This window comes from Silurus aristotelis (assembly GCF_946808225.1).
Source record: "Silurus aristotelis genome assembly, chromosome: 5".
In the NCBI taxonomy this organism is placed as follows: Eukaryota; Metazoa; Chordata; class Actinopteri; order Siluriformes; family Siluridae; genus Silurus; species Silurus aristotelis.
In genome coordinates, this window is record NC_139578.1 from 34,898,252 (window position 1) to 34,914,348 (window position 16,097).

General features: G+C 43.1%; 1 protein-coding gene across 1 annotated transcript; it reads right to left on the minus strand.

Annotated features, from left to right (window-relative positions):
• Nucleotides 1-5,687: 5,687 nt before the first annotated feature.
• Nucleotides 5,688-7,527, minus strand: LOC310725877 (5-beta-cholestane-3-alpha,7-alpha-diol 12-alpha-hydroxylase-like). The gene has a single exon (XM_083540988.1). The coding sequence runs from the start codon at nt 7,411-7,413 to the stop codon at nt 5,875-5,877; it is 1,539 nt and encodes a 512-aa protein (XP_083397114.1). The 5' UTR covers nt 7,414-7,527; the 3' UTR covers nt 5,688-5,874.
• Nucleotides 7,528-16,097: the final 8,570 nt, after the last annotated feature.

Below are 16,097 nucleotides of genomic sequence, written 5' to 3' on the forward strand. Positions count from 1 at the left end.
CAATTGTGGAGGTCCAACCTCTGACAGCATCTCCCGACACAATCGTACTTACAACCCCACAACTACACTGTTTTACATGTATAGGACAGGAAGAGCTGTATGATGCTATTATAAAAGCTAAATCAACAACATGTCAGTTAGATCCAATTCCCACTAAACTACTGAAGGAAGTGTTATATACAGCTGGTGAGCCTCTTCTGAATATTATTAACTCCTCACTATCGTTAGGTCATGTCCCTAAATCCCTCAAGTTAGCAGTTATTAAGCCCCTCATTAAAAAACCTAATCTGGATCCAAGCACGCTATCGAATTACAGACCAATTTCAAATCTCCCATTTATGTCTAAGATTTTAGAAAAGATTGTCGCTGCCCAGTTATGTAACCACTTGCAGGAGAACAATATCTTTGAAGAGTTTCAGTCAGGTTTTAGGCCCCATCATAGCACAGAAACTGCTCTAGTTAAAATCACTAATGACCTGTTTTTAGCTTCAGACCAAGGCTACATCTCCCTATTAGTTTTACTAGATCTTAGTGCTGCGTTCGACACTATAGATCATGATCTTCTCCTCGATCGCTTACAGAATTACATCGGTATTCAGGGACAGGCATTAAGCTGGTTTAAATCCTACCTGTCCAATCGTTACCATTTCGTAGATTTAAATGGAGAGCTATCCAGGATAATGCTAGTAAATTATGGCGTGCCACAAGGGTCAGTTCTAGGACCCCTGCTTTTCACAATATACATGCTTCCATTAGGAAATATTATTAGAAGGCATGGAATTAGCTTCCATTGTTATGCTGATGATACCCAGCTATATATTTCATCCAAACCAGGCGATACAGCTCAATTAGCTCGCATAACTGAGTGTGTTGAAGAAATAAGAGACTGGATGACCCATAACTTTCTGCTATTAAATCCTGATAAAACGGAGATTTTGCTCATCGGCCCAAAAAATAGTACACAGAAGCTCCAGCATCTCAGCCTGCATTTAGACGGTTGTTCTGTAACTACTAGTTCAACGGTAAAAGACCTGGGAGTTATTTTAGACAGCAACTTATCTTTTAAAAATCACATCAATCAAGTTACAAAAACAGCTTCTTCCACCTTAGAAATATTTCTAAGCTAAGAAATATGTTATCTATATCTGATGCAGAGAAGCTCGTCCATGCGTTTATGACCTCTAGAATAGACTACTGTAATGCATTACTAGGTGGATGTCCTGCATCATTAATAAACAAGCTTCAGTTAGTTCAGAATGCGGCAGCAAGAGTTCTTACTAGGTCAAGAAAATACGATCATATAACCCCAATCTTATCGTCCCTACATTGGCTTCCTGTTAAGTTTCGAATAGACTACAAACTACTGCTACTCACTTATAAAGCACTAAATGGTTTGGCTCCCATGTATCTATCCAGTCTCTTAACACGCTACAATCCGTCACGCTCCCTGAGATCTCAAAACTCTGGGCTTCTAGTAGTTCCTAGAATAGCAAAGTCCACTAAAGGCGGTAGAGCATTTTCACATTTAGCTCCTAAACTCTGGAATAGTCTTCCTGACAGTGTTCGGGGTTCAGATACACTCTCCCAGTTTAAGTGCAGATTAAAAACATATCTTTTTAGCAAAGCCTACACATAACACACATCACACACATCACATCACAACCTTGTGCTCCAGAACATCTGATCACATGCACATTATCAACTTGTGCTGTTAATATCATGAACAGCAGCTACGCTAATTCCTCTCCACTGCTTCTCTTTCTCTCCCCATCCCGAGGCATCCTGAGGTTTGGCCAGCTCCAGTCACGTCCCACCTCGTGAAGATTATGGACCTATGGATGATCATGGAGAAGTAGATGCCGAGTGTTTAAAGGCCCTGGCATGGAGAAGCTGATGCTGGATCTATGATGATCACAAATTGTTCTGTATTGTTGAAAGATTTATGACCAAACTCTTGATGTCACCCATATGAGGATGGGTTCCCCTTTGAGTCTGGTTCCTCTCAAGGTTTCTTCCTCATATCATCTAAGGGAGTTTTTCCTTGCCACTGTTGCCACGGCTTGCTCATTAGGGACAAACGCACACCATTCACCTTCACTGTTGTTTTCTGTAAAGCTGCTTTGAGACAATGTCTGTTGTGAAAAGCGCTATACAAATAAACTTGACTTGACATGTCTTCCCTCACCACATCCATAAACCTCCTCCTTGGTCTTCCTCTTTTCCTTGTTCCTGGTGTCTCCATCCTCAGCATTCTCCTACTGATATACCCATGTCCCGCCTCTGCACATGTCCAAACCATCTCAATCACACCTCCCTCACCTTGTCTCCAAAACGTCCTACTTCCCTTGTAACTGCACCACTCCACTGCCCCCCCTCTTATTCACACACTCTTACTCCTACTGACTTTCATTCCTCTTCTCTCCAGTGCATTCCTCCACCTCTCCAGGATCTTCTCCACCTGCTCCCTACTCTCACCACAAATCGCAATATCATCCACAAACATCATAGTCCAGGGAGACTCCTGTCTGACCTCGTCCGTCATCACTATAAACAGGAAAGGGCTCAGAGCCGATCCTTAATGCAGTCCAACCTTCACCCTGAACCAGTCTGTCGTTCCTACTGCACACTTCACTGCTGTCACACTGTCCTCATACATGTCCTGCACCACCCTCACATACTTCTCTGACACACCAGACTTCCTCATACAATACCACAACTCCTCTCTCGGCACCCTGTCGTACGCTTTCTCTAAATCCACAAACACACAATGCAGCTCCTTCTGTCCTTCTCTATACTTCTCCATCAACATTCTCAAAGCAAATAAGGCATCTGTGGTGCTCTTCCTCGGCATGAAACCATACTGTTGCTCACAGATGGTCACCTCTTCTCTCAGCCTGGCTTCCACTACTCTTTCCCATAACTTCATGGTGTGACTGATCAACTTAATTCCCCTGTAGTTACTGCAGGTCTGCACATCTCCCTTATGCTTAAAGTTTGGTACCAGCACACTTCTCCATTCCTCAGGCATCTTCTCACCTTCCAGAATCCTGTTAAACAATCTGGTTAAAAACTCCACTGCATCTCTCCTAAACATATTTATGCTTTTACTGGTATGTCATCTGTTCCAACCAAATTTCCACTCTTTATGATTTAATACTGCTACACTACTCATATTAATCCCTCTGCTGATAATACTGATAATTATTAGATAAATATAGAAATTCTAATTAGTAACCTGCTGTTGTTAATTTTTTAAAAGCCTTTGGGTTAATAAATCACAAGTGCAATGCAATTATCTTGGTGTGTGTGTGTGTGTGTGTGTGTGTGTGTGTGTGTGTGTGTGGGGGTGTGTGTGTGTGTGTGTGTGTGTGTGTATGGGTGTGTGTGTGTGTGTGTGTGTATCAGAGTAGGTGAAGGACATAGCAGAATAACAAAGTCCATACCCTAGTATAACCCCAGTTCAAAGATAAACCTTTGCAGTGCCTCTGCCACATTAAACCAAGTTACCTTAGCACACACACACACACACACACACACACACACACACACACACACACACACACACACGCTTTCATTCCTAAAACACAATAATCATGGGTTCCCGGGTCCTTAGGTGAAAACCAGAAGTAAGTGATTTGCATGAGTTTCATAATAAGTTTAATAAGTGATTTGCATGAGTTTCATGTGTGTGTGTGTGTGTGTGTGTGTGTGTGTGTGTGTGTGTGTGTGTGTGTGTGTGTGTGATTGTGTGTGTGGGTATGTGTGTGTGTGTGTGTGCATGCATGAGTAGTGAACTCACTATTGAATATTGCGTATAAATAAATGACACGTTTTGCAGCATGTGGACGCTGAAACTGAGTTTCTGAACACTTTTCCATCTCCCAGTAGACTGATAGTGTAGCTCCATGATTAAAGATCTGGTAGATCACTGATCAGAGAGGTAGATTGTGCACTTCTGGAGAAGGTCATCTGCTACATGCTGTAAATGTACATGAATAAAACAGGGGTTATTCTGGTGATGTTCTTCACATGAGTCTCAGGGTAAAGATTAGAGTCAATAATCACACCTAGCTCTTTGACTGCTAAATCCTGACTGATACACTTTATAAATGTTATTCCTCAGTTCAAGGTCATTGGCCTATATTTGGTCAAGGTCAGGTTTTTTATTGTGCTTTAATGTACATGTGACAAGTAAAAGCCTTTTTAATGATTTAAGAAGGAATGTGAATGCTACAAACGAGTAGTGTTTTAAAATTGTTGGAAGAAAAACACTCCTAAATGTGAGCACATGTGAGACTTGCTCAGATGAACTGCATTCCACTGCATGTCGTACTCTCTATGAATGTGTACAGGAGAAATAAACACAAGGATTTAAATTTGAGATCACTTGTTCTGCAGGTTTGTGGAGAACAGGTTCAGCATGTTATACATAAATTGTAAGTAAAACTCTAACATTCTTTGAATCTAATCTAAATGTGAAATCCAGATTCCCCTGTCAAACCTATAATCCAGTCAGAACTTTTACCTGCTACTCCACTCTATATGATCGTCTCTGCTATATATATGTATATACATATGCTATATGGTGTGTAGATTAGCTTCCGATGCTGTAGACTAGATTAGATCAGACTGTTCTTGAGCAGAGTGCAAAGCCGTTAAGGTGGAAATAAATGCAAGTTGCATTAAGTGTAAAGTTCGAGTCATGGAGGAAGTTCTGCAAGACCTGGTGATGGAGCTTTTCTGCAGATACGTTAAGGTCAGAGTGCAGAGGAGTGAGAGAGAGAGAGAGAGAGAGAGAGAGAGAGAGAGAGAGAGAGAGAGAGAGAGAGAGAGAGAGAGAGAGAGAGAGAGAGAGAGAGAGACAGAGGGGAGGGGGGGTGGGACTTGAACCCCTTCTGAAGTTTAATATTGATCCTGTAATAAATGCAGGAAGTGTGGAGGACATGAAAGCTGACACCAAGAGAACTGGAGCCCTGGGGCAGAGATTAGGGTTGTGCCAGTGCTTGAACCCACGACCATCTGATGAGTAACCCAGAAGGAAATCTAAAGCATTATACAGTAACCATGCACCCAGAGGAGTCTGAAATACAATCATAAATACAGAACACATCTAAAAAAACACTAATAATAAATACAGCTTTTATTACCTGATGTCATTGTGTTCAAGATCATGTTCAAGAGAACATTTCTAATCCATATTCTCCTCAAATGGATTGAATTCGAGGTGTGTGTGTGTGTGTGTGTGTGTGTGTGTGTGTGTGTGTGTGTGTGTGTGTGTGTGTGTTTTTACATTCTCTTTCTGATGGAATGTTGATATGGTTTGTTTGTAAAACTCTAAAAGGAAATCCTGAGCTCCTGCTCTGTTACACACACAAGACTGATTTCCTCAAGCCTTGAACAAAGATTGTCCACTGGTGTGTGTGTGTGTGTGTGTGTGTGTGTGTGTGTGTGTGTGTGTGTGTGTGTTGACTATTTATCTTTTCTTTTACACAGCATTTAAAAGCCACATGTGCAGTTGTGGGTTTAATAATAATACGTTTTGAACCTGTGAGGCTTTCAGTCATGATCTGATTCCTTACAATCTATTGAGAAGTTTGAACCCTTTCACACTGTGGAACTGGTGTGTTTGACCTGAACCCCTGACCGGAAATAATAATAATAATAATAATAATAATAATAATAAGAAGAAGAAGAAGATGATGATCTTTATTCATTCCAAATCTTTCCAGTGCTTTTCACAGAACAGAATAAAATACCAGTGAAACGTGAAGCAGTTCTCAGTGTACATGTGAAGCTGATAATAATGAGATGAATAACAGTAGCAGTGATGAACACTGGCATAATAAACTCTACTGAGGTTCACATTAGCATGATTTAAAACCTGAGCCTGTATTTAAACGGAACGTCACGTGTCGGCTGCATGGTCCCGAAGCCCCACCGCCTCACATCAATGTCCGGGATCTCTTCATCTGGGTTCTTCAGCTCAAAGTCAAAGTATGTGAGCATGAGGAAAACGAACTGCTTGAGCTCGTTGACAGCGAAGAACCTCCCGGGACACATGCTGACCCCAGCCCCCCATGGCATTGTGTAGTATTTCACTTTCTTTCCTCCTTTATAGAATTCGGTCTTTTTCCCAACGTCGGATGTGAGGAAGCGGTCATATTTGAAGGTGTGTGGATCGGGGTGAATCTCTGGGTCCATCTGGACGGCAGTGTAGGGGAAGAGGGAGACGCGATCACCTTCGCGGATCTTGTATTCACGTCCGTTGTCCATCTTCAGGCTCATGTCTTGTAGGACGGCTCGCGTGAGCACCGGAGCAGCTGTCAGACGGAGGCTCTCTTCCACGGCACTGTCCAGAACCGGGGTTTTGAGCAGCATGTCTCGGGTCAGGTTGATCGGTGGACCATCACGCTTCACCTCCTGTCCGGTTTCGTGCAGAACTTCGTCGACCTCCTTCTTTACTGCCTGCATGGCGTCTGGGTTCTTAATGAGGAAGAGGAGAAGCCAGAATGATGCAGGACCCGTGTTTCCTTGGGACGCCCACAGGAGCAGAAACATGTGTCTATCCTGCATGGACTTGTGGACTCCACGTTCATCACGCACCTGCTGTGATTCAGATACCCAGTCACTAATGTTCTCTTTGGTTGCCACCTTCTCCACAGAAAGGACGTCCCAGAAAAGCCTCTTTAACCTCTCTGCTTCCATTTTCTCGAAAGGTCCCAGAACTCCATAAGCCAGCTTTGGGAAAAGTTGATCATATTTTCGGAACTCACGAAACAACTCATCTGACTCCTTTCGGTCGACTTCCCTTGCTTTCTCGACACTCCCTGAAGTCTTGTCCAGCTCGTTTCCAAACAACGCCAGATACCCGGCACGGAACACGATGTTATAGCAGTACGCAAAGAGTCCGTCCTCCTGCCACAACCGGTCACCATCACTTCCAGACCCTATGCTGTGTAGCATGAGGTTCTGCAGGTTGTTCATCATGGACTGAGTGAGTAATACCAGGCCATCACCCATCAGATGCTTGTTGCTGGCAGCCTGAATGAGCTTGTGGTCATCTTCTATAGGATGGTAGCCAAATACACGCTTAACCAGGTGCTTGGCAAACTCATTAAAGTCCAGTTTGGCTCGGGCCTCTTTAACCACTGAGCCGAAGGACAGCGGGTCCATGAGGAAGGTGAAGTAAAACCCTCCGAGCTGCACGGTGAAAATATCACCATGTTTCTTTTTCATCCTCTCTAGAAACTTCGCAGTGTCCCTCCTGAACTCTAGGACATGTCCCAGCCATGGAATAGGGCCTTTATCCAGAGGAGGTTCTCCAGGTCTTCTGCGCCGCAAAGCTCCAAAGACATAAAGTCCCCCAAGCAAAGAGATGAACAAAGCTAGAAGAATCTGCAGCAAAAAGCTCATGGTGTATATTCTCTCTTTCCTTCTTTCCAGTCTCTTTCTCTCTTTTCTCTCTTTCTCTCTCTCTCTCTGTCTCTCTCTTTCCCTCTCGGGGTCTCTCTTATAGAGGTGTTTGTACTCTGAACTCTTTCTCAAGCTTATCTCTGTTTAAACTCTTTCAAATTAGACTCCACCCCTTTTTGCACTTTGAAACCCTGCAGTACATATGAGAACCAGATGTACCAGTTATTCATTGTGTCTGAGCCCTCAGCACTCCTCTAACCACAGTCAAGCAGCATGTAGGTAGTCTGAGTCTTTAAAAAACTTTAACCAAATTTATTTATGATGCGCTTCCTCTTTAATTTATGTTCTTCAGGAAATAAATCTAATTGCAACATGTTAAAAAATCATAGGAGATTCAGCTGCAGACACTAAGGCAACTAATCTACATACATTTAAAAATGTGAAGTTTTTGTACACTTTTGTTTTCTATTGTTCACCCACAGTTGCTCATCCACACTGAAACGTCTGAAAAGCCCCTGTACTGCTTATGAACAAACAGACGAGTCGAGCCAAATCATTTCATTCCCTTTCCAGCCTAAAAATAAATCATCGTTTTCCAAAGCCTCCCCTTTCACAGAAAAGTCCACACTGCCATGACAGCGTTTTCAAATCAAACCACTTTGGGGAGCGTGTTCAAAAAGCTACGTTTTCATTAACTGGAAACAGCGCCACAGTGTGGACAGAAGACCAAAACGGAGAGAAAAATATGCGTTTATAAATGACAACATATTAGTGTACATGGCATTCAAGAAATCAGTAACTTTAATGATCACGTTGGGGCTGAATGAGAACTTTACTTTTAAATTCATCAATTCAGTTCAAGTTGGAGACATGAACCGATTTAGGATTTTCAGCACCTCAACAATGATGGAACTGTAATGAATGGACATGCGGTGTTGAGGATAAGGTTCCCTTTTGAATTTGGTTTCTCTCAAGGTTTCTTCCTTATTCCATCTCAGGAAGTTTCTCCTTCACCACAGTCACTACTGGCTCACTCACTAGAAATCACCTTATAGGCACTAAACTCACACACTCTTCTATACAACCTTATAAACTCTTTATCTGTGTAAAGCTGCTTGAAGAAAATGTCCATTGTAAAAAACACTCTAGAAATAAAAATGAGAAAACTATCCATAAATATCTTCTACACATGGGATCCTGCAGAACTCTGAGCTGGAGAACAGCAGAGGACTTACCTGCCTCACGATGGTTTCCAAGTGACCTGCATGGACACATTTCAAAGATTCTGTTCATTAAGATAAAGGGAAGCTAATGGAGGAACGTGATGGAAATAGAGCACTGCAGTGAACAGGATGATCCTCTAATCCAAATATAAAAAGATAAGATACCTACAGCAACATCAAAGGAGCTGCGAGAACATCTGGACTGATCATAATGCTAAAGATTGAAGCTATTGTCTAATAGATTGCATTTATAGACAGCATGTTTGTGGTTTTTACAAAACGTCCAGATGTGGCAAAGGTCCACACATCCTTCACTCAGTAGAAGTGCAGATACTGATGTTTTCTGAAGTTCTGACTGTACTTTTTTACTAAGGCGTTTGTGCTCTGACATGTTCTTCAGTAAAAAGTAGTGATTATTACTACCTGTGTTAGTGTCACACTGGAGCTGAACCCTAAATAATATTAATATATTAATACCTAATGAATGTGTCCAGTCTGAAGATCCACCAGATAGAACACAAGCAGAGAAAAGATAATGATGATCAGGAATGTCTCAGTTCTCAGTCATGTTTACATCACTGACTAAAATCTAAAGGTCTCATTGAGAAAGAGAAAGACAAGGAATGTTTTAAAGAAGCCGTACATAAGAGCTGCTGGGAACCACGAGTCCGAGATGGTGAGAAAACTGGTAAAGGGTTTCATAATAGTTCTGGTAATAAGCTCTAAAAAGCATCTGCTCACACGCACACAAACACACACACACACACACACACACACACACACGCACGCACGCACGCACGCACGCACACGCACACACGCACACACACTTCCTATTCTTTACTAGAAACACAACACAAGAATATTCACGTGTGTAAGATGATCCCCCACCGCCCAACCCCCCCGCACACACACACACACACACACACACACACACACACACACACACACACACACACAGTGACGAGCGCTGTAATTGAACTCACACTCGCAGGGACACGAAATCCGACATGAATTTTCAGGAACAAGTTTGAGTATTTAATCACATGTTTCTTAATCTGATTTATTACATCCTGTTTTGTATGTGCAGGATTGTGATTGGCTGGAAGGAGTTCAGGTGTGAGGTCAGAGTGTTGAACACACAGGTGGTTTGTGGTTCAGCAGAAGGCCCTCTGGCATATTTATATTAATTTATATATAACAACAACATGGGAAGTGAATTCTCAAAGAAATCGCTGACTAAGCACACACATTTATTTTATATCATTATCAATGACGCACACGTCAGTTTTTTATGGCAACAATGTCTAAGATCACAGCAGGTCTGTTTTTGAACAGAATTCCACTCTAGATAAATGAAATGCTATTTCACTTTCTGCACTCGTCAGGCTCATGATGAACTTGGTTTATATAATTACGAGCACATTGGGACACCATGTAACCTGTGCTGTAGAAGAAGAATGCAATGATTTGCAAATCTCATTAACCATTTACTTAATTCACAATAAAACAGAGAAAACATATTAAATCTTTACACTGAGACAATAGCGGAGAAACTGGTGTGTGTTGAGAAAGAAGAAGACAAGGAATGTTTTGAAGAAGCCGTAAAGAAGAGCTGCTGGAAACCACCAGTCACATGATGGTGAGAAAACTGGTAAAGGATGTCATAATAGTTCTCATAATAAGATCTAAAAAGCATCTGCTCACACACACACACACACACACACACACACACACACACGTTCTTCTACACAAACATTCTTTAAATCTTCAAGCTTCTGTGGCCTCTTCTATCAACTTTAGTCTGATCTTTAGATTCGAGGATTCGAGGCAGGTGAGGCAGGTGATTGGCTGCACCATTCTAGCAGCTTTATTCTCTTTCTCTGAAACCAGTTAAGAGTTTCCTCACCTGTGAGTTTGGGATCGTTGTCTTGCTGAAATGTTCACCCTCATTTCATCTTCATCATCCTGATAGATGCAGTAGATTTTTATTAAGAACTTCTCTGTACATTTTTCTAATGATCATTCCTTCAGTTATATGAAGTTCATCAGTACCGTATGCTGAAAAACAGCATATGCAAAGAACGACCAGGCCCAGCCATAAAGCCCTGTAAGTCCTTCAAAATGACCCTTAGCCTCTTGGTAGCTTCTCTGATAAATGCTCTTCTGACTTGGTCTTCCAGTTTGAATGGCAGTGTGTTGGTGGTTTGTTTTTTACATCCTAATGAAGCTCTAAACAGTATGTAGAGCACGAGCTAAAGCCTCCAAACCTTGTGCCTTTCTACAGCTTTATCCTGGAGGCCTTCTAAAAGAACTTTGCAGTAACCTGCACTACTAACAGTGGAATCTTCCAGAAACAGCTGTTTTTACTTTGAAGGTAAACTGTAGGAGGATAATCACTTTACCAAACCAAGTGTTTCATTAATTTATTTGTTTTCATCCTCCAAAATGTTTCTAAATGTTATTTCACTTTGACAATGAGGTAATGATGCACCACTGCCTGATGGGGCAGATGGAGATGAATTAGTTGGAGTATGCTGCCATCTTGTGGCCAGGTTTCATATACTTTTGAGTCTCAGTAATAAATTGAGCTCATTTTCTCTCCACAGGAAACCTCCACAGATAACAAACCGCCCCCACTTACTCCCAGTGAGGGTTCTTCTGATGACTGCCAACCCAGCCAGCACTTCACTGCAATAGCTTGATACAGTGCTTTCAGCTTCTCCCATTAGGGGTCTCCACAGTGGATCATCCGTCTCCATACCCCCCTGTCCTCTACATCTGCCTCTTTCACATCTGCATGTCTTCCCTCACCACATCCATAAACCTCCTCCTTGGTCTTCAATTCAATTCAATTCATGTTTATTTGTTTTGAGCTTTTAATAATGAACATCGTCTCAGAGCAGCTTTACACAGATAATGTGGTGATAAAAATGATGTTCTTTATAAGTGTAAGTTTGTCCCTGATGAACAAGTCGGTGGAGACTGTGGTGAAGGAAAAACTCCCTGAGATGCAGAAGGAAGAAACCTTGAGAGGAACCAGACACAAGAGGGAACCTCATCCTCATCTGGGTGCCACCGAATGTCCATTTATTACAGATAAACGATGTTGAGGGGCAGTGATGGAGATCAGAGCAAACTGTTGATATTACAGTCTGCCGTAATGTGATTGGCCATCGGGCCATTGTTGGTGTTCCTGGGCAGCGTGGTGGCAATGTCACATTATGTGCTGCCATCAGCAATTATGGGGTTGTCCACCATCATGCCAACCTGGGGCCCTACAACACTCACCAGCTCCTCATTTTCCTCAATCACACGCGAGATGCTCTGTAGGGCAGCAGGATGAGCATCCCATCTATGTTGTTGTTCGGGACAATGTGAGTTTTCACAGAGCCCTCCAGGTTCGAGAGTGGTTCAATATGAACCAAGGTTTTATCAATCTTTGCCTTTCACCGTACTCTCCTTTCCTAAACCCCATTGAGGAATTCTTCTCCTCATGACGGTGGAAGGTATATGAACGCCAACCTTACACCAGGGTACATCTCCTGCAAGCCATGGGACTTGCCTGTGGTGACATAGGTGTGGAGGCATGCCAAGCCTGGATACAGCATGCCAGGGTTTTTTCCCCGTTGCCTGGCCAGACAAAATGTGGCCTGTGATGTGGATGAAGCCCTGTGGCATGACCCAGTACGGAGACGTGATGCTGGGCTGAGTAATGCACTTATTTGTATATTTTTGTACTTTATTTTTACATGGGCTTACTGTACACAAGTGGCAAACTCATGAGATTTCTGGGTTTTTTTCACAAGTGCTACGTGTAAATGCACAAGATTTCTGTTTTGTCTTTTTGTACAAGTGCTAAATGCACAGGGTTTTTTTGTTTTGCAACATGCATTTATCCTACAGTGAACAATAAACATTTATTTCTCCAGCTTCATGTCCTGAGCATTGTGTTTTCTATTTTTCTACGTAGTGTTTAGTGACTGTTCCGTAGTGATTTTAATTTTGATTGACTCTGGGCACGATTTGACATCATAGTTCAGTTTTGAGCTCAGATTCAACTGTTTTGAGGTGAAAGTTTGGTTTTGCAAGAAGAGTCTGAGGTTTTGTGAATGTAGCTTGAGAATTGGGTTTTGTGTTCACAGTTTAGAGAAAAGGAGAGCAGCTTTCAAGAAATGTGTCTTAGCAATCGAGAAAAACTGTAACTACAGTCCAAATCCATCCTCAAAGCTCCCGTTCTTACTCCAGAATTTCATGGAACCACCCAAAGCGTTGAAGAGAAACCGTCCTAAGATGCACAGTCGCCTCCAGCCGAAGAGAACATCATCCAGAGACAGACCAGGACGAAGTGGGAAGATCAGCAGGAAGAGTGATCAGTGGAACCTCAGAAGCATGTTTAACGAAAGAGAGAGAGAGAGAGAGAGAGAGAGAGAGAGAGAGAGAGAGAGAGAGAGAGAGAGAGAGGTGTGTGTGTGTGAGAGAGAGAGAGAGAGAGAGAGAGAGAGAGAGAGGTGTGTGTGAGAGAGAGAGAGAGAGAGAGAGAGAGAGGTGTGTGTGAGAGAGAGAGAGAGAGAGAGAGAGAGAGAGAGAGGTGTGTGTGAGAGAGAGAGAGAGAGAGAGAGAGAGAGAGAGAGAGAGGTGTGTGTGTGTGTGAGAGAGAGAGAGAGAGAGAGAGAGAGAGAGAGAGAGAGAGAGAAAGAGAGAGGTGTGTGTGAGAGAGAGAGAGAGAGAGAGAGAGAGAGAGAGAGAGAGAGAGACCCTGACCCTTACACCACACCATACCGCACACAGACACTTTATGGACACTTTACACCACACCATACCGCACACGGACACTTTATGGACACTTTACACCACACCATACCGCACACGGACACTTAATGGACACTTTACACAACACCATTATTTTATACCACACCATTCTGCACACGGACACTTTATGGTCACTCTATACCGCACACGGACACTTACGGACCCTTACACCACACCATACCGCACACAGACACTTTATGGACACTTTACACCACACCATACCGCACACGGACACTTAATGGACACTTTACACAACACCATTATTTTATACCACACCATTCTGCACACGGACACTTTATGGTCACTTTATACCGCACACGGACACTTACGGACCCTTACACCACACCATACCGCACACGGATACTTTATGGACACTTCACACCACACCATACTGCACACGGACACTTTATGGACAACCCACCACTAAAATTGTCTATTGTTTACACTTTGGTACACATTGTTAAATGTTTCACTGTCTACTGCCATAAGGATTTTCTTTGTATATACATTTTTCTTTTTGTTTACATACATATCTTTATATATCCTTTATACCTTATATTTTATTTTATATAGTTTTTATACTTCATATATCTGCTTTTTTTTCTTTCTCCCCACCCTATTCCCCTCATGCCGGACCGTCGTATAAACCATTTCACTGCATGTCGTACCCTGTATGTATGTGTATGTGATGAATAAAATTTGATTTGATTTGATTTGATTTGATTTGATTGAGATGTGGGGATCTGATCACTGCAGCACTGATGAGATGTGGGTATATGATCACTGCAGCACTGGTGTGATGTGGGTATATGATCACTGCTGCACTGGTTAGATGTGGGTATATGATCACTGCAGCACTGGTGTGATGTGGGTATATGATCACTGCAGCACTGGTGAGATGTGGGGATCTGATCAATGCAGCACTGGTGAGATGTGGGTATATGATCACTGCAGCACTGGTGAGATGTGGGGATCTGATCACTGCAGCACTGGTGTTATGTGGGTATATGATCACTGCAGCACTGGTGTGATGTGGGTATATGATCACTGCAGCACTGGTGTGATGTGGGGATCTGATCACTGCAGCACTGGTGTGATGTGGGTATATGATCACTGCAGCACTGGTGAGATGTGGGGATCTGATCACTGCAGCACTGGTGTGATGTGGGTATATGATCACTGCAGCACTGGTGAGATGTGGGTACATGATCACTGCAGCACTGGTGTGATGTGGGTATATGATCACTGCAGCACTGGTGAGATGTGGGTACATGATCACTGCAGCACTGGTGTGATGTGGGTATATGATCACTGCAGCACTGGTGTGATGTGGGTACATGATCACTGCAGCACTGGTGTGATGTGGGTATATGATCACTGCAGCACTGGTGAGATGTGGGGATCTGATCACTGCAGCACTGGTGTGATGTGGGTATATGATCACTGCAGCACTGGTGAGATGTGGGGATCTGATCACTGCAGCACTGGTGTGATGTGGGTATATGATCACTGCAGCACTGGTGAGATGTGGGGATCTGATCACTGCAGCACTGGTGTGATGTGGGTATATGATCACTGCAGCACTGGTGAGATGTGGGGATCTGATCACTGCAGCACTGGTGTGATGTGGGTATATGATCACTGCAGCACTGGTGAGATGTGGGTACATGATCACTGCAGCACTGGTGTGATGTGGGTATATGATCACTGCAGCACTGGTGTGATGTGGGTATATGATCACTGCAGCACTGGTGAGATGTGGGGATCTGATCACTGCAGCACTGGTGAGATGTGGGTACATGATCACTGCAGCACTGGTGTGATGTGGGTATATGATTACTGCAGCACTGGTGAGATGTGGGTACATGATCACTGCAGCACTGGTGTGATGTGGGTATATGATCACTGCAGCACTGGTGAGATGTGGGGATCTGATCACTGCAGCACTGGTGTGATGTGGGTATATGATCACTGCAGCACTGGTGAGATGTGGGGATCTGATCACTGCAGCACTGGTGAGATGTGGGTATATGATCACTGCAGCACTGGTGTGATGTGGGTATATGATCACTGCAGCACTGGTGAGATGTGGGGATCTGATCACTGCAGCACTGGTGTGATGTGGGTATATGATCACTGCAGCACTGGTGAGATGTGGGGATCTGATTACTGCAGCACTGGTGTGATGTGGGTATATGATCACTGCAGCACTGGTGTGATGTGGGTATATGATCACCGCAGCACTGGTGAGATGTGGGTATCTGATCACTGCAGCACTGGTGTGATGTGGGTATATGATCACTGCAGCACTGGTGTGATGTGGGTATATGATCACTGCAGCACTGGTGAAATGTGGGGATCTGATCACTGCAGCACTGGTGTAAAAGTGAGTTTGCCATTAGCTACTGAACACAGGCCATCATTACAGCACCATTCAATACCAAAAGTGTCCAATGAACTCATCAGTTTATGGAGGTTAAAATCAACAATTATTCTGACTTTTATCATGTTTTAAAAAATGAGTACAATTTCCTGTCCAGCTTTCTGTTCCATTCTGTTGTTCCTGCTGATATGCACAGAAAGTTTCGCTTGGCCTACAATAAAATTAACCAGTTGACAAGTATATTTCTGTCCCACAGTGTACTTGAAACC